Source organism: Enhydra lutris, unplaced genomic scaffold, assembly GCF_002288905.1.
Source record: "Enhydra lutris kenyoni isolate GAN:26980312 unplaced genomic scaffold, ASM228890v2 scaffoldscaffold42, whole genome shotgun sequence".
In the NCBI taxonomy this organism is placed as follows: Eukaryota; Metazoa; Chordata; class Mammalia; order Carnivora; family Mustelidae; genus Enhydra; species Enhydra lutris.
Window position 1 is genome coordinate 12480693 of NW_019154126.1, and position 27100 is coordinate 12507792.

Consider the following 27100-nt stretch of genomic DNA (forward strand, 5'->3'; position numbering starts at 1 on the left):
GACTGTGTTTCCTATTTCCGAAATGGCTTAGTACCAGCTAACACAGAGCATACACTGTGAGCACTGTGCTAAATTATTTTTTTGAATCACCTCATTTACTGTTCACAAAGCCCTATGAAAAAGTACTGTTATTATCAAATTTTTTAAATACTTTATGTATGTATGTATGTATTTATATATTTAAGGGATGGGTGGCATGCGAGTAGGAGTTGAGGCAGAGGGAGAGGGAGAGAGAGAATCCCAAGCTGACTCCAGGCCCGGCATTGAGTCAACATGGGGCTCAATCTCATGACCCTGAGATCACAACCTGAGCTGAAATAGTCGGCTGCTTAATCAACTGAGTCACCCAGATGCCCCTATTATCAAGATTTTTTAAGAATTAAGAGCTGTGACCTAAACTGGTTAAAGAATTAGCCCATGCTCAAATAGCCGGTATATTTTGGAACTAGAATTTGAATTCACGTAGTCTGACTTCAGAGATGCATGCACCTTGCTTTCCATGGACCAGTTCTCTTTCATCCTCTTTCAAAAGCCTCAGCTCCTCTGGATTTGTTCATTCCGTCTATAGTCTCAGTTACTGCAGCTCTCCAGAACAACATTCTGATGTCCTCATTTGTCCCCTTTAATTCACTAAAGTTCTTGGCTTTGTTAAGAAGAAAAGCACAAGCCCCAAATGGAGTCGTTTAGGTTAAAGGCCTCCCTTCAGCAAACCAAGACTTAATACTAAACCTAATTGCAGTTTCAGTCCCCACAGGAACATAACCTTTAACCAGTCAACATGGAATTTCCTGGTCAGTAGTAGAATATATACTGGTAGACCACTTCTTCCCCTCAGGAAGGTTAACTTGTCTAAAACAATGAATTCTTTGCTAATAATTTCCTTTATTCCCCTCTTTGCTTTAAACACTGTCCTTTTTCTACAGCTTGATGGAGCTTTTTTCTGTTTGCTAGATGGGATGCTGCCCGATTCATGAATCATTTAACAAGGCCAATTAGATCTTCAAATTGACTCGGTTAAAAAAATTTTTTTTTTAAGATTTTATTCATTTATTTGACAGAGAGAGATCACAAGCAGGCAGAGAGGCAGGCAGAGAGAGCGGAGGAAGCAGGCTCCCCGCTGAGCAGAGAGCCCGATGCAGGGCTCGATCCCAGGACCCTGAGATCATGACCTGAGCTGAAGGCAGCGGCTTAACCCACTGAGCCACCCAGGCGCCCCTAAATTTTTGTTATTAAACAGCTCTTTCATCACCATTTTCTTGGCAATCTCTACTGTTAATCCATTAACTCCAAACACACTCACACATATACCTCATTCCCCTTAACTTCCCTCCAAACCCAGCTGAGATTCCATGATCTTTCATGACTATCATCTTCTTGCACACACATAATCCCCCTACTTTTCACTTTCTTTGTCATCACTCTCATGGGTGGGGAGCCACAGCCTTGACTAAAACTAACTGTTCATCTCTTCTGGAGAAATTGGCATATGTAGGCTGCATGGTTTTAAAATTCATGATCAGAAACACCAAGTAGTGTCAGCAGCAATCCTGTATCTCCATTGCTTTCATGCTCTTCAAGCTGTCTCTTTTCTATTTTCCCCCCTCTTTTCAACTTCCTCCAATCTCTCCCTTACCCCACTCTTACTGATGACCTTGCTTCCAATTTCATGTATCTAGGAGGAAGTCCTTTACAATCCCCCTTCCAAGTCTATAAGCCTATCTGTCCATGCATTCATCTTTGTTTTCTCTCTTAATGTCTTGTGGAAATGCCATTACTTCTATCAAAAGCACTCTTTCTTCTCCTTCTCCTTCTTCTTCTTTTCCCTTAAGATTTATATATTTAGGGTGCCTGGATGGCTCAGTCGGTTAAGCGTCAGCCTTCAGCTCAGGTAGTGATCCTAGGGTCCTAGGATCAAGCCCTGCTTTGGGCTCCCTGCTCAGTGGGGAGTCTTCTCCCTCTCCCTCTGCCTCTCCCCTTGCTTGTGCTCTTTCTCTCTTTCTCAAATAATTAAATCTTTTAAAAAAAGATTTAATTATCTTTAAATCTTTATTATCTTTAAATTTTTTAAAAAAGATTTTATTACCTTTAATAAAATCTTAGAGAGAGAGAGAGAGGGAGACTGGAGGCAGGCGGTGGCGGGGGTGGGAGGACAGCAGGAGAGGAAGAGAATCTCAAGCAGACTCCAAGCTCCCCATGGAGCCCAACACATGGGCCTCATCTCACAATCCTGAGATCAGGACCTGAGCCGAAACCAAGAGTTGGATGCTTAACTGACTGAGCCATCCAGGTGCCCCTCAAAGGCACTCTTTCTTTGTACTTCAGATTCTATTTCTTCTCACTACCACAAGGATTTTGCTCATTGTTACCTTTTTTCTTTCTCCCTGCATCATTAATATTTACCCCCCTACTGGATTATGCCCAGGAGTATACTTCCTCTATATCTCTCTTTAAAAATACAAAAAGATACAAACATAAAAGACACAAATCTAGCTTAAATTAGTCAAACTAGACATCAGCTTCTAAAAGATGGAGGTAGATTTATTTAAGATATAGCGCACATTCAGCAGGGCACCAGGCAGTTCATATCACATGAACCCCGTTTTTTTTTTTTTTAAATTTAGGATTTATCCTGCCCTGAAATTGTAATTGCTTTCTCTTGCCTTTGCTTTCTTATGCGAAGCAGCATTGTAACTGGGTTTTAAATAGAAAATAGTATCATGTAAATTATATGTATATCCGTTTTTTCATTCGGTGTAGTTCTGTCAACTGAAGCAGGCAAAGAGGAAAAGGCATTTTTTAGAATTTCCTCAAATAATGAAATATCTAGATAGACACTTAAAAACTAATTATAATGTAGTTACAGAAAATAGTGAAGTTTGAATGATCAGAATGCAAAAATGGTGACTTCTTCAGAGAATTGTATTTCTTCCAGTTAGACATTGCAAATGGTATCCTCACACCAGAAAGCGTTGGTGGCTTTTGACATTTTTCTTTGGAAGGAAGACAACAGGGACCGTTTTCAGTCTATGAAAAAGGCTAGGCATTAAGGCAGTGGGATACATCAGAAAAAGCTTGGGTTTTTGGAGTTGGACTTGTGTGTAACAGTATGTTTACTTGTTTTGTGATATTGAATTAATCTTTCTGTGACTCAGTTTCTATAAAATGGGGATTGTAATACTTATAGGATTATTATGATTATTAATTAAATAACAAATTTAAAATAAGCAGAAGGTCAATAAAAATGCTCTCCTTTTGATCCCTGTATTCACATGATTTCCTTTTAATACCTCATGAAAGGTAAAGACCGACTTGGATAGGCATATTTATTCATTAATAGCATAGAGGTAAATTTTCTTAAGGTAGGCAGAGAAAATGAGAAAAACTTTTCCAAAAGAACAGCAGTGGCCATTTCCAGTATGGTGGTTTGGGACAGTTCTCTTCTGTTTTGTTGTTTTTTTGAAGTAGGCTCCACGCCTAGCATGGAGCCTAATGCAGGACTTGAATTCACAATAGTGAAATCCAGACCCGAGTTGATATCAAGAACGAAATGCTAGGGGCGCCTGGGTGGTTCAGTGGGTTAAAGCCTCTGTCTTAGGTCATGATCCCAGGGTCCTGGTAGCGAGCCCGGCATCGGACTCTCCGCTCGGCGGGGAGCCTGCTTCCGTTCTTCCTCTCTCTCTGCCTGCCTCTCTGCCTGTTTGTGGTCTCTGTCTGTCAAATAAATGGATAAAATCTTAAAAAAAAAAAAAAAGAAAGAAATCATTAAAAAAAAAAAAAAAAGAATGAAATGCTTAACTGACTGAGCCACCCAGGTGCCTCCCTCCTACTCATTAATCAGTGTATAGAATAACAGCATATCTTTCTCTTTCACTACCCTTTAAATGATTGACCTATTAGCAATGTTTTGGAAAAAAAAATCTAAGTACAGTAAACATCAACACTCAATTTGTGAAGGCGATTTGCCTGCTACTAATAACTGTAAAGCGAACCAGTGAATAGAGGCAAATGGCCAAAAGCTGAATGCAAATGAATCTAGATCCAGCTCATGTATTTGAGGTTGGTAGCAGCTCATTTTGCGGGCTTCTGTATCAGGTGAGGCGCCACATGTCAAGCAAGAATCAAGACCAGTTTTGCACCCTTGTTCCTTTGGCTCCTGACCAGTCAAAACCAACCAGTATGAACACCCAGTGAGATCATGTTAGCAGATTCAAGCACTGTTTTGATAAAAATCGGAGGCCAGATACAGAGGAGATACACAATTTAAGAGCAGTTAAGTTGTGTGGATAAACGAACACCCATTTTAAAAAGTTGACTTGGTTTTGCATTTGGAAGAAATGACAAGACCAGCCAATTTTTTAGACAAGTGATTACATTCAGTAACTCAGATCATTCCATTTTAATTTTTTAAAAAATTTGCTTGCTAGGACAGGGTACTTTCTAAGATAGGTTGAGAAAAACCTCTGTTCTTCACTCTGGGTTGTTTTTATGTCGAACACCCAAAAAGTGCTTCTGGAAATTCCCCCACGGGACTTTCGTAGTCTTTCTAGGGCACTCTTAAATCTAGACCCATTCCTAACCAACTTTTACATTTCCCACCAGCCATACTCTTTTTAGCTTCTCCGGTTTCCAACTTCCTAAATCTTCAACCTCTCCTCTCAAATTAGTCCAATCAAACTTTCCCTTCTTAGACCTCTTCCTTACGTTCGCTCCAGGAAACTCCCCTGAGAATCACGTGGCCAAATTTGTCCTTAATGGCGTTCCGTAATTCTCCTACTGTTCCACCGCCCTTCCTTACCTCCTGTTAGCTCCGCCCCCCCCCCTTCTAGCCCCCCCCCCCCCCCCCCGCCGCCAAGTGCCTGCGCCTGCGCATCTACAATTCAGGCGCTTTCCCTTTCCTGGCGACCAATCCACTTCCTGCCTCCGGTCCTTGGACCACTCCTCCCCTCCGCTGGGGACCTCACTTGATATGCTGGTTGTGGCTGCCCTGTTCATTGCCTGTCTGAAAAACTGGCTCCTCTTCTCCGGTGGACAATTTCAATAAGTCTCTATCTGTAGCGCACCTGTCTGAGCCTTTGTTCGCGATCCGCCACTTCGGGGTTAAGCTAAGGGCATCGATATGCCGGGGGCAGGGAGACCCGGACAGTTTTCGATCAGGCAAGCGCCCGAACAGCTTCCTTCTTTCCTCCTCCCTCCGCCCCGCCCCCATTCGCAGCCCGGCCGCGCTGGTGAGTGGCGGGCGGGAGGGCCGGCGGGCGGAGGGAGGAGGGGGAGCTGAGGGAAGGCGGGCCCTCGGCTGCGAGATAGGGGGGGGGAGGGGAGGGGAGAGCCCGAGCGCTGGAGTTGGTGCTGGGAAACCCGGGGCTAATGTTGACAACAGGCTCGAGGTGAGTCCCGGGGAACCTCCTTCCCCTCCGCTTCAACGATCGGGAGGAAGCGGGGCCGGGGGGCACCGGCCTGGACTCCTACTCCCTGAGGGACCCAAGAGGCGACTCCGCACCCCAGCTCTCCGGGGGCGGCGAGCAGTAGACGGACCGCAGCTCCGGCGTCGTCCTCCTCAGACCCCTCTCCCGGAGACTCCGATCAACGCGGGCGCCCCCGGCCCGGGGCAGACATGAGGGGCAGTCGAGGGGGTGTCTGCCCCACATGCCCGGGCTGGGCCTCGGGGCTGAAGGCGGGCAGCCTGCTGTGGCGGGGTGAAGGTGTTTGGGGGTGTGGAGTAGAGCGAGGGGAGGTTGGGGAAAGCTCTTCGGGAGCCGGGAGGGAAGCGAGGGCGAGGAAGTGGGGAGGGTGCGTTGAGTGGGAGGATGTGGAGTAGGGAGACCAGCCGGAGAGTCTCGGTCTCGGGTGGTGAGGGAGTGTGGGGTGAGAAGTTAGGGTTGGGGCGAGGATGGTCAACGAAGGTGACCGTAGGTACTCGTAAGAAGGAGAGTTGTGGCGGGGAAGCGTGTGGGGTATGGGAATGTGCAGCCGGAGCAGGGGTTTGTGGGAGATACGTGTGGAGGGGAAGGGGTTTCGGTGTTTGGGAAGGGTGGGCATGGGTTATTTGGTTTACTTCTTTTTAGTCCCATAGGCTGAGGGTTCTTTGCTTTGCCTTCGCCTTCATCCCAAAGCTCCTAGTATTTACTCTCATTGGTACTTTTGAACTGAGGAGATCATCACAAGGTATTTGGTTGTCAGGTTGACCAGACAGAGCCAGCTTACGAGTTTGGGGTACACACTGAGCTGGGCCATCAGCTCTCCTGCTCTTTTAGGACTTGTATGTGGTAATGCATCAGACCAAAGTAAAACGATCACTCACCCTTATCGTTTATTGTAGTTTTTAGGTGTTTATAAAAATTGTACAACTCATCAAGAAAACCAGTTTTGAACTCTGGTGAAATTTATAAAAACTTTGAACGAGTCCTTGATATTAAGGGCTTTTTATAAAGCCAGACACTGGGAGATAAAGCCCTTGTGCAGTTGGGGCTTAGGACATTTTGAATAACACAGAATGAAAAGGTGAAACAGTATTGTCTTTCTCTGGACTATTTTCAGAGCAGTCTGATTGTGATTTCATACATGGTCCATATGGTACTTTGCTAGAGGACTATCTCTAAAAGGGAAACACCCTTACTCTGCACTCTGTCCCCTGGTACACTCCCTGGGTACCTGTTTTGCTAATGAAGTAGTTCTACTTTCTTTTGGACATTCAGAGTATGTTTAGAAAATCAAATAAAATATACAGCCCAAAGGCCAGGGCACTACTTGGGGAGCTAGGAAGGTGGTTTTAAAACATGGCTTCCTTTTAAGGACTGGCTGTAATTGTATTGAGTAATTTGTAAGAACTAAAAAAAGATCACTAATATTGATCTTGATTATTTTGAGATGAAATCTATTTATAATTTAAGTTTTTACTTGAAAAACATTTTGAAATAGTTCAGTTAAAATATTTGGGTGTTTATTAAAGCATGATTGTCAAAATAATTTAAAGAAATATTAGCATTTCACTAAACAGTTTAATTGACAGTACAAATGCATACGGATCTAAATTAGGTTCTTGGTATATTTTGTTTGGCTTTTAAAATCTTGAGTCATATATAGTGGAGAAGAGCACTGGACAGTGAGTCTTGACCCAGCCATTAAACTAGTGTAATCGGGCAGGTCACGCCTCTGCTGCCATGTCAATGTAAAAATTGAGAATTGGAGTAAAGTCTGGTGGTCCTAATTCTAAAAAAAAAAATCTCATCTTCCAATGAACTTTTCAGTGTTCTGTGTGAAAGAATAAACATTTATTGAATGCCTTCTTGATACTACCTTCCATGTTAGTAGATTAAGAATTCTGTAGGAGATGTAGAAATACCTCCACTTTATCAATGAATAGACTCAGAAGTAAAGTTTCCCAGTTCCCATAGCTAGCAGGTTGCAGAGTTGGGATGCAAACTTTAAAAGTCTGACTTCAAAGCCTATACTGTTTTCACATGTTGCATTGCTGGTGTTTACATGGTCTTTACATTTCTGTCACATTTTTTGTTCACTGAAATTTAGTTCAAAGTGTATTTTGGGTATGGATATGCTTTTAATACAAGGATGAAGTGATTCAAAGAAGTTATCAGTATGAAGATTTAAGGGTCTTACTTTTTATGTTCTAGAGCAGGATCAATTCATGAGTGCCTGCTACAGTTTGATATAATAGGCACTTAAACATTTATTTTTTTTTAAAGATTTTTTATTGATTTGACAGAGAGAGAAATCACAAGTAGGCAGAAAGGCAGGCAGAGGTGGGGGGAGGCAGGCTTCCGAGATCATGACCTGAGCTGAAGGCAGAGGCTTAACCCACTGAGCCACCCAGGCGCCCCTAAACATTTATTGAATGAATAAATACTGTAGAGAGTCACAAAAGTTTAGGAGACTCTGTAAAGCTAATACATGATCTTTTATGAATTTGTTAGATTCCAAGTGAATTTAATGTTTTTATAGAACTTAATATCTAAATTATCGTCATAAATGAAACATTACTTGTAAATTTTTAGGCCATTCTTTTTATTTTCTGTAGTTCTTGTATCATTGAAGTATCGCTTGTTGATAAACTTCACTTCAGAAAATACCAACTCTGTATATAAAGAGTATTATTTTTTTGCGCATAATGACAAATATCCCTAAGTAAGATTGTATTGTTAACATTAGGAATTATCTTCTCCTGTATGTTTTAGCTAGGGTCTAACAAAAGTTAAAAGTGTTGTAAAAACTGCTTAGCCATTATCAGGGACTTTTTCAATTCAGATGCATAAGTCTATGATTTGTCAATATCTGTGATCAAGTCTTCCACCTCACAGTTTGGTACTCTCAAGGTTCTTAATAACTTTAGCTGAGAGTATGGGTTCCAATTCCAGCTGTCACCAGCTGTGGAGGCCTTGGTCAAGTCTCAGTTAACTCATTGATAAAATAGGGAAAATAATACCCACCTCATAAAGATTTTAGTATTAAATGAGATAATGTGTGTAAGATGTTTACTGTGTGGTCAGTGAGTGGTAGCTATGAGTACTTTCTTTAAAGTTTGCTTGGTTTAGGGCATGGTTTTTTCACACTAAAGGTGGTTATTTGAAGCTGCTATTCTTCCCAGATGATACAAATGTCAAGACTGCCTTGACACGCAAGTAAGTAATTATGCTGTTTGGCGTTTTAATGATTGCTTCAACAGGATTAAGAGCTTTTTTTCTTGAGTTCCACCACTGAGGTTAACTGAAGCCTTTGGGCGTCATTGTTAAAATAAGTGCACAGAAGGTAGAATGTAGGGGCGCCTGGGTGGCTCAGTCAGTTAAGTGTCTGTCTTCAGCTCAGGTCATGATCCTAGAGTCCTGGGATCAGGCCCCACAAGAGCTCCCTGCTTCTCCCTCTCCTCCCCACTCATTCTCTCTCTCTCTCTTAAATAAGTAAATAAAATCTTAAAAAGAAAATAAATGCATAGAATGTGGACCTGGAGGAGAGTCAGAGTAAAGGAGAAAAAGGGAAGGGAAGAGATGGTTGAGAGAAAATAGAGTGTTGCTTGTGCCTCCAAAAATTACTTAAAGGGCTTCTATTGGCCTGGGTTTTTTTTCTGTGATAACATCCTATTGGACTGCTGAAATAAATGTATTGTGTTTATAAAATATTTATTATTGCAAATGTTTTGTTTGCTAACCTAGTTTTTATTGCTATAACTTAAAATCTGTGTTTGAAAATGATTAAGAATACTGTGTATATTTTTAGCTCTTAATAAAATTAGGAACTTTAAATAGTTTAATTCTGTATTAAATAGAAAGTATTTTGATTTTCTCATATACAATTTTCAGATGATGTAGGACTTACAACATGAAGCACTATCCATAAAAGAAATTACATTAGAACACTAGTTCTAAGTAGAGAAATTTTTTAGGAAAGAAAAATGCTGAATTTTGCTAAGAATTACAGTTTTTTGTCCCCCAGTTTATTTCCATTTAACTGTATAGAGCCTGTACTGTCAACCAGTGTTATCCAGTAGAACTTTCTGTGATAATTAAAATGTTGTGTTTCTGCACTGTCTGATGTGGTAGCTGCTAGTCATGTGAAATTGAGCGCTTGAAATATGGGTAGTGACTGAAGAACAAAATTTCAAACTCTTAATTAATTTTCATGTAAGTAGCCATGTGTGGCTAGTGCACTGTTTTTCAGCTGGTGGTGATTTTGTCCCCAGGCAACATTTGGCAGTTTCTGGAGTAGTTTTTGGTTGTCAGAAGTGGGGAGATGACTGCTGGCACCTCCTTAGTAGAAAGGCAGGGATGCTGCAAACATAAAGTGCACAAAATAGTGTCAGTATCCTCCCTTCCCCCACCAAAACTCCCAAAGAATTAGCTTGCCTGAAATGGTAGTAGTGCCAAGCCTGAGAAATCCTGAGCTGGTGGCTACTGTATTGGCAGATGTAGACAGAATATACAGATTTTGTAAACATCATTATGTTTATTAATAGATTAATTTTGACTAGTACTAATGAAAAGATTAAAAGTCTAGTATAATTTGAGATAGTTGATGGTTTCTGTATTCGAAAGTTTGATAAGGTTAGAATGATAACGTGAAATCTGTCTTCTGTCGTCTCTTTTGTCATGTCAGTTCATTTATAGGAGGCAAGAGCTTATGTTCCAACTTAAAAACTTCTATTCCATGTTGTGTGAAATATGTCACCAGCACCTCCTAACAGATGTGAAATGTTGGGATTAAAACGGATTGAAAATATTCTCAGATACATACTGAAGTATTTAATTGAATGTTATGTTTTGTAGTTGCTAATGGTTGAATTTGGGTAGTGAGTATGTGGAGGTTGGTTATATTGCGCTCTATACTTTTGTTTGTGTTTCAGTTTTTCCTTAATAAAAAGCAAAAAAATGGGGCGCCTGGGTGGCTCAATGGGTTGAGCCTCTGCCTTCCGCTCAGGTCATGATCTCAGGGTCCTGGGATCGAGCCCCACATTGGGCTCTCTGCTCGGTGGGGAGCCTGCTTTCCCCCATCTCTCTCTGCCTGCCTCTCACCTACTTGTGATCTCTGTTGGTCAAAGAAATAAATAAAATCTTTTAAAAAAAGGTAAAAAAATACTTAGATGAGGTGTAACTAATAAAGATAGGATGTGGAGTGTAACCAAGAAATTATTTTTATCACAGAAATAGTGTTCATTTTGCATGCATTTATTTAATCTTCCACAACAATTTCATTAATATGTTCTGTTTAGAAAACAGTGTCACATTACTAAAAGTCACTGCATCTACAATAGTACAAAGAATACTGACATTCTTTTTTACTCTTACAGATTGTTCTGGGTAACATAATGCCAGCTGAGCGTAAAAAGCCAGCAAGTATGGAAGAAAAAGAAACTTTACTAAACAACAAGGAAAAAGACTGCAGTGAAAGGCGGCCAGTGAGTAGCAGGGAGAAACCAAAAGATGAGATCAAGCTTACTGCCAAGAAGGAGGTTATTAAGGTCCCTGAAGATAAAAAGAAGAAACTGGAAGAAGATAAGAGAAAAAAAGAAGACAAGGACCGAAAGAAAAAAGAAGAAGAAAAGGTGAAGGCAGAGGAAGAATTAAAGAAAAAAGAGGAAGAAGAAAAAAAGAAACATGAAGAGGAAGAGAAAAAGAAGCAAGAAGAGCAGGCAAAACGTCAGCAAGAAGAAGAAGCTGCCCAGTTGAAGTAAGAGCAGTTATTGATATGAAGGAATGGGAAGATTGAAATAGTAGGAAAGCAGTGATTATTTGGATCAGACTTCTGGGTGCACTTCAACGAGAGTATCTTCGGTTACTTGATCTGTTATTTTCAGTGACTAGAGGCATGCTTATGATGCTTTAATAATTTGCATTTTTTTTTAAAGATTTTATTTATTTATTTGACAGAGATCACAAGCAGGCAGAGAGGCAGGCAGAGGGAGAGGGGAAAGCAGGCTCCCCGCTGAGCAGAGAGCCCCATGCAGGGCTCGATCCCACAACCCTGAGATCATGACCTGAGCTGAAGGCAGAGGCTTAACCCACTGAGCCACCCAGGTGCCCCCTAATTATTTGTATTAAATAATAGGAATTTTAACATATTTTTTGAGGTGTGGAGTAATCTGGATTGTTTCTGACTTTTTTAAAAGCTTTTTTTTCTGGTCTCTGTCTTATGTTGAAAATCTTCAGTTCTTAATGGGTCTTATTTGCTAAATTCTTAATATGTGCGAGGCACTACAAAATATATCAGCACATGTCCTAAAGGCAGCCGTAACGATCCTTGTTTGAAAGACTAATAAAATGAAGTTTGAGGAGGTTACAGTGAACAGTGGAGTTGCTGGGTTTTTTGAACCTAGGTGACTTTAAAAACTTGTCCCTAAAAAGAATGCCATAATGCTTCCCATTTTTATTTTCATCTAAATCTGTTTTTAGGGACGCCTAGCTTAATTGGTTAAGTGTCTGTCTTTGGCACAGGTCATGGTCCCAGGGTCCTTGGATCGAGCTCCACGTCTGGCTCCCTGCTCAGCAGGGTGTCTGCTTCTCCCTCTGCTTCTCCTCCTGTTCATGCCTGTTTTGCTCATGCACGTGTGTGCTCTTGCTCTCTCTCTCTCTTTCCCTGAAATAAAATCTTTAAAAAAATATATATATATATTTTTAACCTTGTAAATCTATATAGGTAGCATAATGACCTGGAGAAAAGCAGTAATTCTCAGGAAGACTACTAGGATGTAGCATGAGTGACAACTGTTGAGTAGCATGGGCTGTCCCCTTTGTGTGTGTGTGTGTGTGTGTGTGTGCGCGCGTGCGCGTGCTCAACTAGGAATTTTCATGGATCTGTGTGTGTGTGTGTGCACAAATAGGAATTTTCATGGATCTCTAGAACAGCTCAACCACCTATTCTCCTACCAAAGTTCTTTAGCCCTTCTATTTTTAGTGAGGTACTGGAGCCTTATGTGTGGAAGGCAGTAGTAGAGGCCAGTTTGGGAATATTCAGAGCCATGATTCTTGAGAGTTTCTTGCTTATAATTTACTTAAAAAAAAAAAACAAACAAAAAAACAACTTAAAAGGAGCTGTGGACCCATAAAGAATGAGGTGGGCACAAAATGAGATTGATGTAAATGTGAGTGTTAACACTTGATTTTAAGGCTCATGAAAAAAAGAACGTAATGTATTTCACTGCTTATTTTATTTTAATTACATGTTAAAATTAAACTATTTTAAATTTGTGCTAAAAATGTATTCAAATTAATTATAAAATATTCAGAAGGATATTCAATTTCACTGTGACTTTTGCTCTTCCCTCTACCCTAGTATAGAAAGAGCAAAAAAAAAAACCAAAAAAAAACCCCACACACAAAAAAACCCCCCAAAACCCCACAAACAAACAAACGAAAAAACCAAACCACCAGACTCCCAACTTCTTATTGGGAAAAATCCAGATATGCAAAAAACAGAGTAGAATAACGAACCAGTCCTCCCAACTCCCTCAACTGTCTATCTACTCAGCATCAACAATTATCCCCTTTTTTCTTGGAGTACTTTAAAGCATTATTTTTTCAGTGGTAAATATTTCATTTATGTATCTTAAAGTATTTCTATTGCAGATGAAAATGGACTTACTTAAGGCATATACATGATGAGTTATTCTTAAAGTGTGCTCTCACTGTTAATCCTTTATTTTGTGTGTAGCTGGGAGACTCCGAGAGATACTCATATATCCTGTGTTCCCAGTGATGGATGCAACTTCTTGTTAACTTACTGTGGCTTTTAGTTGAAAAGTCATAGAAGTGTAGCTCAGGGATGGTTATCTCTGAAAGGTACAAATCTGTTTTTTAGAAATTTATATTTTAAAGTTACATACTTTGGTATCACAGTAGCCTCAAAGTCAGATTGTACCTTCCTGCTCCTGCTCAAGTTATTTTACTACTTTTGCGATTTAAACATGTTCCATTTTTAAATTTTTTTTTTCAGGATAAACTGTTAGCTTTTTTTAAAATTAAAGGAGTTGTATCTTATAATTATCTTCTGGTTCCTTTTCAGATTTTCTTAATTACACTTGAAATTTAAGACCCAAACTGAGAAAGGTACTTTATTAGAGGTTTGGTTTAGCCTGAAAAATATGGAAAAGTGGTACTTAACATATCAAAACATTTTTTTTTTTTTAAAGATTTTATTTATTTATTTGACAGACAGAGATCACAAGTAGGCAGAGAGGAAGGCAGAGAGAGAGGAGAAAGCAGGCTCCCCGATGAGCAGAGAGCCCGATGTGAGACTCGATCCCAGGACCCTGGGATCATGACCTGAGCTGAAGGCAGAGGCTTTAACCTGCTGAGCCACCCAGGTGCCCCCATATCAAAACATTTTTAATGCATTTTTTAATAAACATTGTTCTTTAAAATATTCTTAGTGGACATTTTTCTTTTCCCCTATATTCCCAGTGCTTTTATCTGTTTTAGGTCTTATATCTTTCCCAGGCATATTATTTTGTATTTTTCATTTAGTGCTTTGTGTGTTTAATCCATTAATTTTTGTAGCTTTATTGAGGTAGAATTGACAAAAGTATTTTATCCATTTAGTTTGCCAGTTGACAGAATGATGTTGCTCTAGTTAGTCAGAATCATCCACTCTGCAACATTTGGTATTTTCAGTATACTGGGTTCTTACCATCCTAAGTCATTAATAAAATGTCTTTAGAAGTTGGAAAAGGGATGCCTGGCTGGCTCAGCTGGTATAGCATGCAACTTTTGATCTCAGGATTGTGAATTTGAACCCCATCTGGATGCAGAGATTATTTAAAAACATAATCTTAAAGTCAGGGTACCTGGGTGGTTCAGTTGGTTAAGTGTCTGACTCTTGTTCAGGTCTTGATTTCAGGGTTGTGAGTTGAAAAAAAAATCGGAAAAAAGGTAGGAAAAGGGCTTTTTGTGTGTTTCGTTTCTTTAGGATGCTGATCCTTATACGATTATGTTTTCATTGTCTTTCAGTCTTATGACATTTGTCAGTGATTTTTCAAAATATACAAGGTATTTTATTTACGTGTTTGTTTTTTATGTAGAGAGAAAGAGGAATCCCTTCAGCTTCATCAGGAAGCCTGGGAACGACATCAGTTAAGGAAGGACCTTCGTAGCAAAAACCAAAATGCTCCAGACAACCGACCAGAGGAAAATTTCTTCAGCCGACTAGACTCAAGTTTGAAGAAAAATACTGCTTTTGTCAAGAAACTAAAAACTATTACGGAACAACAGAGAGACTCCTTGTCCCATGATTTTAATGGCCTAAATTTAAGCAAATACATTGCAGAAGCTGTAGCTTCTATTGTGGAAGCAAAGCTAAAAATATCTGATGTGAACTGTGCTGTGCACTTGTGCTCTCTCTTTCACCAGCGTTATGCCGACTTCGCTCCATCACTTCTTCAGGTTTGGAAAAAACATTTTGAAGCGAGGAAAGAAGAGAAAACGCCTAACATTACCAAGTTAAGAACTGATTTGCGTTTCATTGCAGAATTGACAATAGTTGGGATTTTCACTGATAAGGAAGGTCTTTCCTTAATCTATGAACAGCTAAAAAATATTATTAATGCTGATCGGGAATCCCATACTCATGTTTCTGTGGTGATTAGTTTTTGTCGACATTGTGGAGATGATATAGCTGGACTTGTGCCACGGAAAGTGAAGAGTGCTGCAGAGAAGTTTAATTTGAGTTTTCCTCCTAGTGAGATAATTAGTCCAGAGAAACAACAACCTTTCCAGAATCTTTTAAAAGAATACTTTACATCTTTGACCAAACACCTGAAAAGGGACCACAGGGAGCTTCAGAATACTGAGAGACAAAACAGGTGATTTTCAAATATTTCTCAGAATTGAGAATTTGTTTTGGAGCTCATACTTAAAAATTTCCAAAGTCTTCATTCATGCCACTGAAAGAACTTGTGGAAAGGGCTCATTGCAGGTGATTTCTTAACATTTCCAGGAGAATTTCAAAGTCCCAGTCTAAGTACTCATGTTTAAATGGGAGTCTGTGATAGATTTTATTTATAAATTTGAAAGAAATCTGGCAAGTATATGGTGATTTTTACTTTGTGGATGTGTTTTCTTCCTGTGACTTAAAAAAAAACTCCTTGATGTTGAGGGATAAATTTTCTTTTTCTGTCGCTTTAACGTAACCTGCTGTTATTTTTGTGTGTTTTGTTGTGCCCTCTCTATAATAGTTTTGCTTTCATTGTTTTGTATCCTTCTTATTGATGTCACTGTTGATAGTACTACTTCTTAGAAGATGAGTCTTTAGAGCAGAAATGAGAAAAAGTACAAGTTAGATGTGAAAAAAAATTTCTTAAATGCTACTATGTAAAGTGCATTTATAGGAGTCTTTCTCCTGGGAACATCCATTTAAAGTTTCAGGGAATAATGTGGAATAATGTAGGCCTGTGGTAATTAGTGAAGATACCTGATTGAGCGGCCACCTTTGACTGCTGTGTAGCCTCTGTACCTGGAAGGTATCAACAAGTTAGAAGCTGGGAGGCGTCAACAAGTGAGAAGCTGATGTAGTTGGTGGGCAGTAGATCAGTTTTTATGGAGGGTGCATTTGGAGGAGGGCTGAGGAGTACAGAAAGGAGACAACAGCAGTAACGTTTGGCTGAGTACTTTGCACCTGTTTAAAGTGCATGGTTAAGAGTCTGAAATTGCTGTTTTTCAAGAAGTAGTATGGGAGGGTACACTTTATTTCTGTAAACCTGCAGTTGCGAAGGACGTGCTGGTTTATTCAGAAGGTGATTGACTTAACTAGAAGCGAAGACTGTAGCAGTACAGTTAGGTCTGCATCAAGATAGGTCCACAGACCATATGACTAAACCGTGATGGTTGAGGGTCACTCAGGATGGGAGAGTTTAAGATGGCAATGGTGTTCCTCAGGGTTTCTTTAAAAAAAAAAAAGAAAAAAAAGATCTTTGTTTTGTGCTTTTGAATAGTGAGGTCTGTTTTAAACTTCGAATAGGCAACTTCAGGGTGTATTTATGTAGTCAGTAATGAGTTTAAAAAGAAAATGGTGGCCCTCTAATTCTTACATATTTAAGGTATCTTAATTACAGCTGACATAGTGTTTTGTCATTTTCTTAGTCCTTCCCCCCCCCCCCATATGTTCTACCTAATACCTCATGGCTGATTTTATAGTATGCTTTGATTACTTTTTATTGGCTACTTTAGGGATTTTGTGTGTGTGTTTACTTCTGATTGGCCTCAAGGGAGCTTAGAGGGTAGAGTCTACAATGATTTAATCCAATCATCTTACCAGTGCAAGAGTCCATTTTATAGATTATCTGACAGATAAAGTATTCTTTCTTTGAAAGTGCCATTCCAGTGTTGGCACACCTACTTACTGGGAATTCAAGCGGCAATTTAACTTCCCATAAAATGGTTCCCTTTGATTTAACTTCTGGTAAATCTGGATTTTGATTTCTGGTACAATGAAATAAAGCGGCTTAAAATGGGGGTTCATGAACTGTTTACCTATTTGCAATGAATTAAGTATAGGAACAGACAAAGCATTTAGACATCTTTATAACAGTTTTCCATAGTTCTTATATTGTTACTGTATTTTATAAAAGCATCTGTAGTGATGAGGAAAAAAAACTAATTCCTTTACCATAGGTAGTTTGAGAAACACTGATGTGGGACATGTCTCCTCTTTCATACCCATGATAATAGCTCAGATATTTGCAGACTGCTAGGATGTTTCCCTTTTCATCTTCTCAAGGCTAAACACCTCTTGTTCCTTCAGCTTGTTGCATGATTCCTACACGCCTATCCTTAGGACATTCGTTTTGGATGCATTTTTTTCCTACTGTAACCTCAGATTCCATTGCTTTTTATAGCTGCCTTGTCATTCTTTTGACTGTGAACTTGTATATACCAGAAGATTAATTTCTCAAATGAACCGCTGCCAGACCAGTTCTTCACCTTGAACTAGTGGAAATCATCTCTTAAACCTGAATGCATTTACCTCTTTCAACTTTATTTAGATGTTTTTGGCATATTACTTTATCCTAATGATAATTTTGAATATTGATTATGTTATTATCTGCTGTATATATTATTATGTACTTACATGCTGGTCCCATTCACCTTTGATAAGCAGACCTGTTCTTTTATATTATTCAAGTCGTCATGAAAATTTTGAACGGGATGTAGTGTTAAGAGCATGATTTTGTGGCCTTTACCTAGAAATTTTTACTCATTTAAAGAGAACTGTTAACGTGTGGTTATTAGAGGAGGTTATTTACCTAGTATAAATTCACCTAGCATTGTAGCAGTCATTTTATCATGGGATACTGTCTACTTAGATGTAATAATTTGGGAGATGGGAAAAATTTTTTTTTTTTAAGATTTTATTTATTTGACAGAGAGAGAGTGAGAGTACAAGCCAGGTGACAGAGGAAGAGGGAGAAGCAGGTCCTCTGCTGAGCAGGGAGCCCAGTGTGGGGCTTGATCCCGGGACCCTGGTAAAATGACCTGAGCTGAAGGCAGCTGCTTAACTGACTGAGCCATTCAGGCAGCCAGGGAGATGGGAAAGTCTTAATCACAGTGTAGAAAATAATTGGCCTATGGCTTAATAAATAACTCATGCCTTAGGATAGCTTTAAATTGAGCAGCCTCTGTAGTGTAGATTTGAATACCTGACTGACTGAGAGAACATGAGGAATGGATTAGTGGAGTCCCTTGGCCTAGTATTAGTACATCACAGTGTACTGTTAAAATGACCAGTTTCCCAAGGTTTTCCCTTCCTGGTCATTACCCAGTAGGTGTTTTGAGATTATTCTACATCATGGGAACAATTGTGGACAATAGTCTACCCAGTAAGGTTTCTTTTAGGCATGGTAATGCTGGAAATCTCAGTGCTGAGCTAGCGGATATTTAAGACTCATGCAGTTAAATTACTTTAAGCCTTTATTCAATATCTTAATAATGACAGTTAAAAAAATGCTTTCTATTTTCAGTCTGTGAGACCTAAATGCTTTGGGTCATTTTAATTAACTTGGGAGATGGCACTGTTCATAGAGGTTGTGAAGTCTTTGTCTATACTCATTAAAGTCTATACTTAAGAATTCTTTCAGCCAAATTAAAAAAATAGAATAATAAAATCTCTGGTATTTTCTAAGAGACACTAATGAGTGAATGAAGACAGTGACTGGATAAGACCTGTTGAGCCTTAGCTGTTCTTTTCTCATGTTACGTGGGCTGATACTACAGGTGTTAGATAGCTAGTCCTGTTTCAAAGCCCCTATAAGCAAGTAATACAGCTGACCTTAGGATTTGGTGAATTCTCATAAATTTGACCTTGTTAGCTTTTTGTACCTCAAAGAACTTTTAAAATACATTTTGATTAAGTGATTGATCCTGGGGAGTATAATTAATACTTACACATTTGAAAATATGTGGTAACATCTGCCAGTTTAGAGTTAATAGCTTTAACTTGGTAGGTTTTGCTTTTTATAATATTCGGTGCTCTTTTTACTTAAAATGCTTTGTGCTATGAGATATTATCCTCATGAAGGTAATATGGCCTACTATTTTTTGGCATTTAATAAAAATTGAAGAAATTATTTAATTTTATTAGATATAATTTAATATGTAACTGTTTCTTGCAGAAGTGAAATCATGAATTCATATATTAAGTCAGTTCTTGCTTGAATAATTTTGAAATGTCTTAATTCCTTTCTTTCTCCCTAACTGGTGGGAATGGTGGCAAAAGTTTCTTTTTTCAGTAGTGGTGAATAGGACCTTTATGATAACGTGTTCAGACAGCGCTAAGTGATTTGATTGAAAGTATAGGAGAAAGATAAGTAGAATGTAGGCTTTCCCCGTTGTTAATAAAATCGGAGATTTATTTCATTTATTGCAAATTCATGCAGTATTACTTTGCCAGTGTTAAAACTTAAAAGCACATTAATGTAAAATTAAGTAGTGTTGCTTTTACCTTCCTCTTTCCTTCCAGGTAAGTTGTACCTTGCTTTTATAGGTGGAATGTTTGATAAATTGTATAGCATTTAAGCACTATTAAGATGTTCTTTCACTGTACTTAAGGCTCAACGAGGCTTTAACAATTTTGTAAGTACTCTAAAATAGTTACATCTTTCCTGAAATTCTCTCTCATTCAATGGCTTTGACAGTTACTTAATAAATACTTGATTGAGTAGTTATGCTTATTATGCTGTAGTGTCTTTTCATACAGGATTTTAAGACACCCATAACCAAATTTTTCTTTTAAATTTTATTTATTTATTTGACAGAGAGCAGGCACAAGCAGGTGGAGTAGCAGGCAGAGGAAGAGGGAAAAGCAGGCTCCCTTCTGAGCAAGGAGTCTGACACAGGGCTCAATCCCAGGACCCTGGGATCATGACCTGAGCCGAAGGCAGTTGCTTAACCAGCTGAGCCACCTAGGCACCCCATAACCAAATTGTAAAATGAAACCAAAAGAAAATTTCATTGGCTTGAAAATTTGACTAATTGCTAAAGGAGACAAGTGAAACCTAGTTGTTTTTCATAGTCTGCTTTATGATTATTTTTTTCAAGATTTTGGCCATGTGTTCTGTGTTATTTTGCATGACTGTATTAGCTCAAAGCTAAAATGGATTTTCTGTGTTCTTGCCAAGATTTCTTTTCTTTTTTAATTTGGCTAATACAAGATCAAATAATATTTGGCATTGAAGATCTTACCTTTTTCACAGTGGGCTGTCGCATTTTTTTCTCATTAAAATACTGTTGTACATTGATAAAGTGCATCACGTGTTTGATTTTAATTGACCTTCATAGTACCCTTGAAAGAAATACTTCTGTTTTGAAGGTGATCAGATCTAGGGATTAAAGAGCTTGCCCATTGTGATTTATATAGCAAGTGACAGATACAGTTCTTTCCATACCTCGTCGTATTGTACTTTTCACAATTTCCATATTACTCATCTTCATCTCCATTTAGTACTTGTACTTGATTTTATTTTATTTTATTTTATTTTATTTTTTTTAAAGATTTTATTTATTTATTTGACAGAGAGAGATCACAAGTAGAGAGGCAGGCAGAGAGAGAGAGAGAGAGGGAAGCAGGCTCCCTGCTGAGCAGAGAGCCCGATGCGGGACTCAATCCCAGGACCCTGAGATCATGACCTGAGCCGAAGGCAGCGGCTTAACCCACTGAGCCACCCAGGTGCCCCTTGTACTTGATTTTAAAGTGTCTGGTAAACACAGTAGCCTCTAAGTACTTACCAAGTGAGATCCAAACAGAAGAACCCGAAGGAATATAAAATAAACACCCCAGTGTGAGAAGGCTTGCCGTTGATATATGCATTTGAGAGACATTCTGATTTCAGTATAGGGTACCAAGTGGGTAATTTTAATTTGGGAGGCAGTATAGTCTAATAGTTGTAAGCATGGACTCTGGAGCCAGTCTCCTTGGGTTCAAATCTTAGATCTGTTATTTACTCAGTTCTGTAATTCTTGGCAAGTTATCTCACATCTCTGTGCTTCAGTTTTCTCTTTGTGAAATGGAATAATAGCAGTCTACCTCTGAGATAAATGTGAGTGATGCAGTGAATTCACGTGTAAAAGCACTTTTAATAACAGTATCTGGCTCATTGTAAGTATAAATGTGAGTTTATTATTTGTAATATATTGCCTGCTTAATCCTTCAGAAAGACTTGATGAGAATTTCTCTTGTGCCTTTTGATGATTTTGAAAATGTGTATTTTTAAAACAATGCAAAACAACAGTAAACAGTATATAAAATAAAAGAACGAAAGTGTCAAGCAATAAGAAAGATTTATAAAAGGAAAACAAAACAAAAATATGTCTTTTAATAGAATTTTTTTGAGGCATTTATGACTTTTCTCATGAGATAGAATGCTCCATTCAAGAATGGACTATTTGATATTTTCTGTCAGCTTTACAGTGTTGAATTAGTAATATAAAAAACACTAGAAATCAAAGATTGATGTACCTTAGGATTGCTTCCAGATAGTGATAACTCATCATCGAGTGAAGGAGGTCTACTATCTTGTATTTTTATTACAATGAATAAGATTTGGAATTAATTTTGTTTTCATTGTTTTTTACATCTTTAAAATGCTCCCAGTAACTCCCTATTTTATAGTGATGTCATGAGAGAGAATGTACTCACTTGCAATACATTTAACAGATGATGATTCAGTGAACTCTAATTATAGCACGGATTGGCAAACTATGGCCCACAGGCCAGGTAGACCCACCACTATTTTTTAAAACAGCTGGTGAGCTAAGAATAAGAATGGTTAGGAAAAAAATCAAAAGAGAAATATTTTGTGAAATACTAAAATTATATGAGTTCAAATTTCAGTGTCCATAGATAAAGTTTTATTGGAACATAGTCATGTTCATTTGTTTATGTATTATCTATGGCTGCTTTTGTGCCGTATCAGCAGAGTTGAGTAGCTGCAACAAAGAATGTGTGGTCTGTAAAGCCTAAAATACTTATATCTGGACACTTTGCAGAAATAGTTTGCTAACCTCTAATTTATGACCATCTCAAAAAGAATGGCTTCTATTCAACTTTCTGAATATATGTCCTTCTGAAGAGATTGTAATTAAAATGATATGTGATAAATCATGTATTTAGCTTGATTTTGCATAGTGATATAGTCCCATGGAATTCTCATAAGAAAATTTGGTGAGATTTATACAAGAGAGTAGGTACTTTGGTCAAATGTGCTGCATAATGTTTAGTTCCCTCATATAGGTCTTCTAAAAAAGTTAATCAAACTGAAAATCTTTTCCAGGGGATTTCATAAACATAAAAAACTGCCATGTATGGTATAGTCATTAAAAGTTGTTTCATTTTAATTTGATGGGCACTTCTAAATGACTCTAGGGATTTTGAATGTTCAGGTACCTATGATGCATTTATTTCTCTGCTTGAAATTTATAGTCTTACGAGGTGTTGTGTGTTTAGTCTGATGCTTAGTAAATATATTAAATAAATGGTCAAGGAAAATATGTAGGACTAAGTAAATTTTGTGTATGACAGAACTCTTCCAATGCCATTTCATTGATATCTTGTGCTGCTTGCTAAGCTTTTAGTGTAAGATATGATTAGAAAATACATCTGCCAAAACCTAAGCTTTTGTCCTGAGGACTGTTCTCGCTAGGTTTGACCTAAGCACATGTAGGTTAAGCAGTTAGGTAAAATAGTACTGTTAAAAAATTTGATCATGGGATTGAGCTTTGGGGGAGTGTGGGAGTTACCTCTGGAGCTTCAGAATTTCTAATTTGTTTTAGGGTGATTGGAAAGGAACTGGAATGTGTACAGAGGGAACTATCATAGAATTAAATCACTGTTAATTGATCGAATGCGAAGTCACAGGCAGATGTTTGAAAATGAGATTGATATTGGAGAAAGTATCAGTCTTTTACATTGTGATAAAATAGTCATCACTTTATTACTGCTTATATATTATAAATGCTTGGTGAATATATAACCTAAAACTGCATATATGTTCTTCAGATTACTAGAATGTCAGAACTTGTTAGAGAAAGTTCCAGGTTCTGTTATTTTGAGATGTTTTCCAATTTCTTTTCAAGTACTGAAATAATTTTGCATCCTAATTGTCAGTAGATGTTTTGAAATCTCTCAGGACTGTTACTATCACTCTGAACATAATCTTACAGTTAATCTTACAGTAAATCTTACAGAATAAACTGAAGTTTTTATTGACTAACATTTTTTCTAATAGTACACTGCAGAACATTTTAGAATAGCCTACTTTTGAGTATTAATTTAAACAATTTATTTAATTTTAGTGTCTTTTTTATCTTCAAAAATGATACAACTTCTAATTAAAAGTTCTAACAAGCTTCCTCATTCAGAGTAATAGTCATTGCTTTCATGAGTTCAGCATTTTTGAATGTTTTGGGTTTAGAATTCATTCATAAAACTTACTGAAAGAATTTTTTCCTGTAAAATTAGTTTGAAATCAGTGGTTAAAGAGAGAAACTCTATTCTTGTTCATTGAATGATACTAGTGTACTTTTAAATAGTAAGAAAATGAGTGAAAATTCTTCGTTTTGAATTCCTAATAGGCTGGATTTGAAAACAGAAGATTGGATTTAATGAATAGTATCCTATGCATTGATCTACCCTGTGCTTATAATGAGAGCTGATATTCCTAACTTAGAAAATGTTGGCTGGAATGTTACAGCATTTAAACAAAAGTTTATGTGGGTAGAAATCGGGTAAGATAGGAAAATTTGGAAATTGTTCTAGGTAAGCTGGGATGAGTAAATTTAGGCATGGTTTTTCACTTTATTTTCTGTAGCTCTTAATAAGATAACATCACCAAAAAACACCTCATTTTCTTCCTTGTTCATAAGAAAACTCAAATGACAAGTAATAAAAAACTTGCATATTTTGAAAATAACTTTATTTATATTTATAATTGGCTTTTTGAAACATACTGTATTTGCAGTAAGGTTTTACATTTCACATGTTATTATGTATGTACTTAGTCATAAGTAGATGCAGGTATAGACATCTCAGCTATCTGTTTATATAGTAAGATTTTTATTTCACTGTTCATTTTGAAAATTTTCAATAGTTCTGTATTTCTGATTATGGGTGGCTTATTAGTGATTTGTTTGTAGAGTGGAAGACTAGTTGTATTCTCTGTTCCTGAGATGGCCTGGCCTTGCTTAAGTGTGTTGCTCCATTAATATTCATTAAATGGATAAATAACCAGTACTTGTACAGTAAACTGAGAATTGGCTGTTTGGGAGATGTGGGCTTTTTCAAAAAATCTTGATTCAAATCATTGTAAAAAAATTTAAGGATACTGATTTTATAACCTGTTGTTTTGAATAGTAACTTTTTTAGGTATGTTAAGTATTTTTGATTAACTATCTGAAGGGAGTATTTTTAACAAAATACTTTTAAAATAATTTTTAATTAGTGGCATTGTCAAATTTTACATTTCTGCAGGCATAGTTAATCACAATCACCTTTGAAGAATTAATGTTGAAGTTTAATTGCTTAGGTGAATTTGATTATACCAGTTTTAATTTTCAGATACATCTTGAAAATGTTAATAAAAATAAATTGAAGAAAATATGCAAAAAGCTTATGTGATAAAATAAAATTTTATGGAACATTCCCAGTGTAACAATACATGATGATCACATGTATTTTGATGAGATTATCAGATTATTTCATCATTTGTTTATAGGCGTATTCTCCATTCTAAAGGGGAGCTAAGTGAAGATAGACATAAACAGTATGAGGAATTTGCTATGTCATATCAGAAGCTGCTGGCAAATTCTCAATCCTTAGCAGACCTCTTGGATGAAAATATGCCAGATCTTCCTCAAGACAAACCAACACCAGAAGGTAAGATAGCCCTAAAAACATTGTGATTTTTCAGTAAGCACTATCACTTGTCTTTACTTTGTCAGGTGTATAGTATTGAAAATTTAAGTTTTAAACATGCCTTTAAAATGTTTTAAATAAAGTACAGTGTTAAGACCTAATAAGGACTTTGGGGGCGCCTGGGTGGCTCAGTGGGTTAAAGCCTCTGCCTTCGGCTCGGGTCATGATCCCAGGGTCCTGGGATCGAGCCCCGCATCGGGCTCTCTGCTCAGCAGGGAGCCTGCTTCCCCCTCTCTCTCTGCCTGCCTCTCTGCCTATTTGTGATCTCTGTCTGTCAAATAAATAAATAAATAAAATCTTAAAAAAAAAAAAAGACCTAATAAGGACTTTGAAAAGCTGCTATTTGAAACACTCCTATGAATGGAAAAGGCTTTGCACTCAGAGAACAATAATTAACTCATGATTTTATGATGCAGTCCTTCGGGTTCTTTTATATTAGGTATCTTTGAATTATATCCAACAGGGGCCTCTTTTTATTTTTTTTTTTAAGATTTTATTTATTAGAGCAAGCACATTTCAGGGGGCAGGGAGGAAAAGAGCGGGAGGGAGAGGGAGAGGGAAAGAATCTAAGAATCTCAAGCAGACTCTGTGCTGAGCGTGGAGCAGGTCACTGCGCTAGATCCCACAACCCTGAGATCATGACCTGAGCGAAAACCAAGAGTTGGACACTTAACCAGCTGAGCAGCCCAGGTGCCTCCAATAGGGGCCTGTCTTAAACCATAGTTGGGGTTATAAAAGGATTCACTTTATTTTTCATAAGGTGGAATGGATTTTTGGGATTCTAATATTTTTTATATTTATTTTTAATCTATTTGTTTTGAATGATACAGTATCTTAAATTGTTATTTAGAATTAAAAGTTACCTTACAGTTTTGTGAGATAAATTGTTTATCATTTTGTGAGATGAGTTTTCCATACTATTTCAAAGGTGTTTTAAAGTTCCATTTTGATTGTCCTTAGGTTGGTAGGGCTCTTAATACATTAATCTGTCACATCAGCTACTTTATATAATAATTATATTTACATTAGTAGGTGTGTTAATGTGTTACTAATCCTCAAGCTATCTGGCAATCCTGTTCACTTAAGAATTTTAAGAGTAAAGTATTTGTAAGATAGCCTTCTATAATACCAAAAGATATTTTATATTTTACATCTCAATAAGAAACAATTAGTGTATAGTGTGAATGTATTTATTTTATTAAATTTATATATAATCATGTGTATAATGCCTACTAATTTTTATATCCCTTCATCAGTGAACCTCAAAATTTTTGGTTTTTTAAAAGAAGTTCCACTGTGGGCGCCTGGGTGGCTCAGTGGGTTAAAGCCTCTGCCTTCGGCTCAGGTCATGATCCCGGGGTCCTGGGATCGAGTCCCGCATCAGGCTCTCTGCTCAGCAGGGAGCCTGTTTCTCTGTCTCTCTCTGCCTGCCTCTCTGCCTACTTGTGATCTCTGTCTGTCAAGTAAATAAATAAAATCTTAAAAAAAAAAAAAAGAAGTTCCACTGTATAATTTGTGTTTGTTTTAATCTGGCAGGCTTCTTGGAACTTTTCAGTATATTTATTGCATTTTAGAACCAAAATCTTTGATATTGTTTGGCATTGATTTGGTATTGATTTATTTCTACTGAAATTTAAGGTAGTTGTTCTTTTAATGTTAAATGACTTGAAAAGTATTTTTAGGCATTTTCTAGAGGTAACAGGCCAACACAACACAAAATTCTGTCCTCATTTTAAAAGATATTTTAACCAGGTATAGAATTTTAGGGTGACATTTTTTTCTTTGAATACTTTTTTTATTTTTTATTTATTTATTTTTTTACATATTGTGTATTTTTCCTCTGGCTGCTTTAAAATTTCTTAATTATGATGTGGCTAGGTGTGGTTTTCTTTATTGGATTTCCTGAATCTTTGAGTTTATAATTTTCATCAAATTCAGAGAATCCTGACCCTTTTTTCTTCAAATATATTTTCTGTTACTCTTCCACCTGCTACAGAGATGTAATTATAACTATGTTAGGTGGTTTGAAGTTGTCTTTTTTATTCTCTAATACTTTTTTCTCTGTGTTTTGTATTGGATAGTTTCTATTGCTGTGTCTTCAAATTCACTAGTCTTTTATTTTACAGTGTCTGATATACTATTAATCTTTTTTAAAAAGATTTATTTAAGAGGGAGAGAAAGCACAAATGGAAGGGGCAGAGCG

General features: G+C 37.5%; 1 protein-coding gene across 3 annotated transcripts in view; it reads left to right on the forward strand.

Moving 5' to 3' along the window:
* The first annotated feature begins 5309 nt into the window (after positions 1-5309).
* LOC111155548 (UPF2, regulator of nonsense mediated mRNA decay) overlaps positions 5310-27100 on the forward strand; it is a 111224-nt gene continuing 89433 nt past the window's right edge. For 2 of the 3 annotated variants that reach the window (XM_022515762.1, XM_022515764.1), the window contains exons 1-4: positions 5310-5384; positions 10793-11172; positions 14519-15298; positions 24698-24858. In XM_022515762.1, coding sequence (XP_022371470.1) covers positions 10811-11172; positions 14519-15298; positions 24698-24858 — 1303 coding nt within the window. In that variant the 5' untranslated portion in view covers positions 5310-5384; positions 10793-10810. Of the gene's footprint in view, positions 5385-9764; positions 10366-10569; positions 11173-14518; positions 15299-24697; positions 24859-27100 lie in introns of those variants that run through there. The other variant, XM_022515763.1, reaches the window with a different exon arrangement.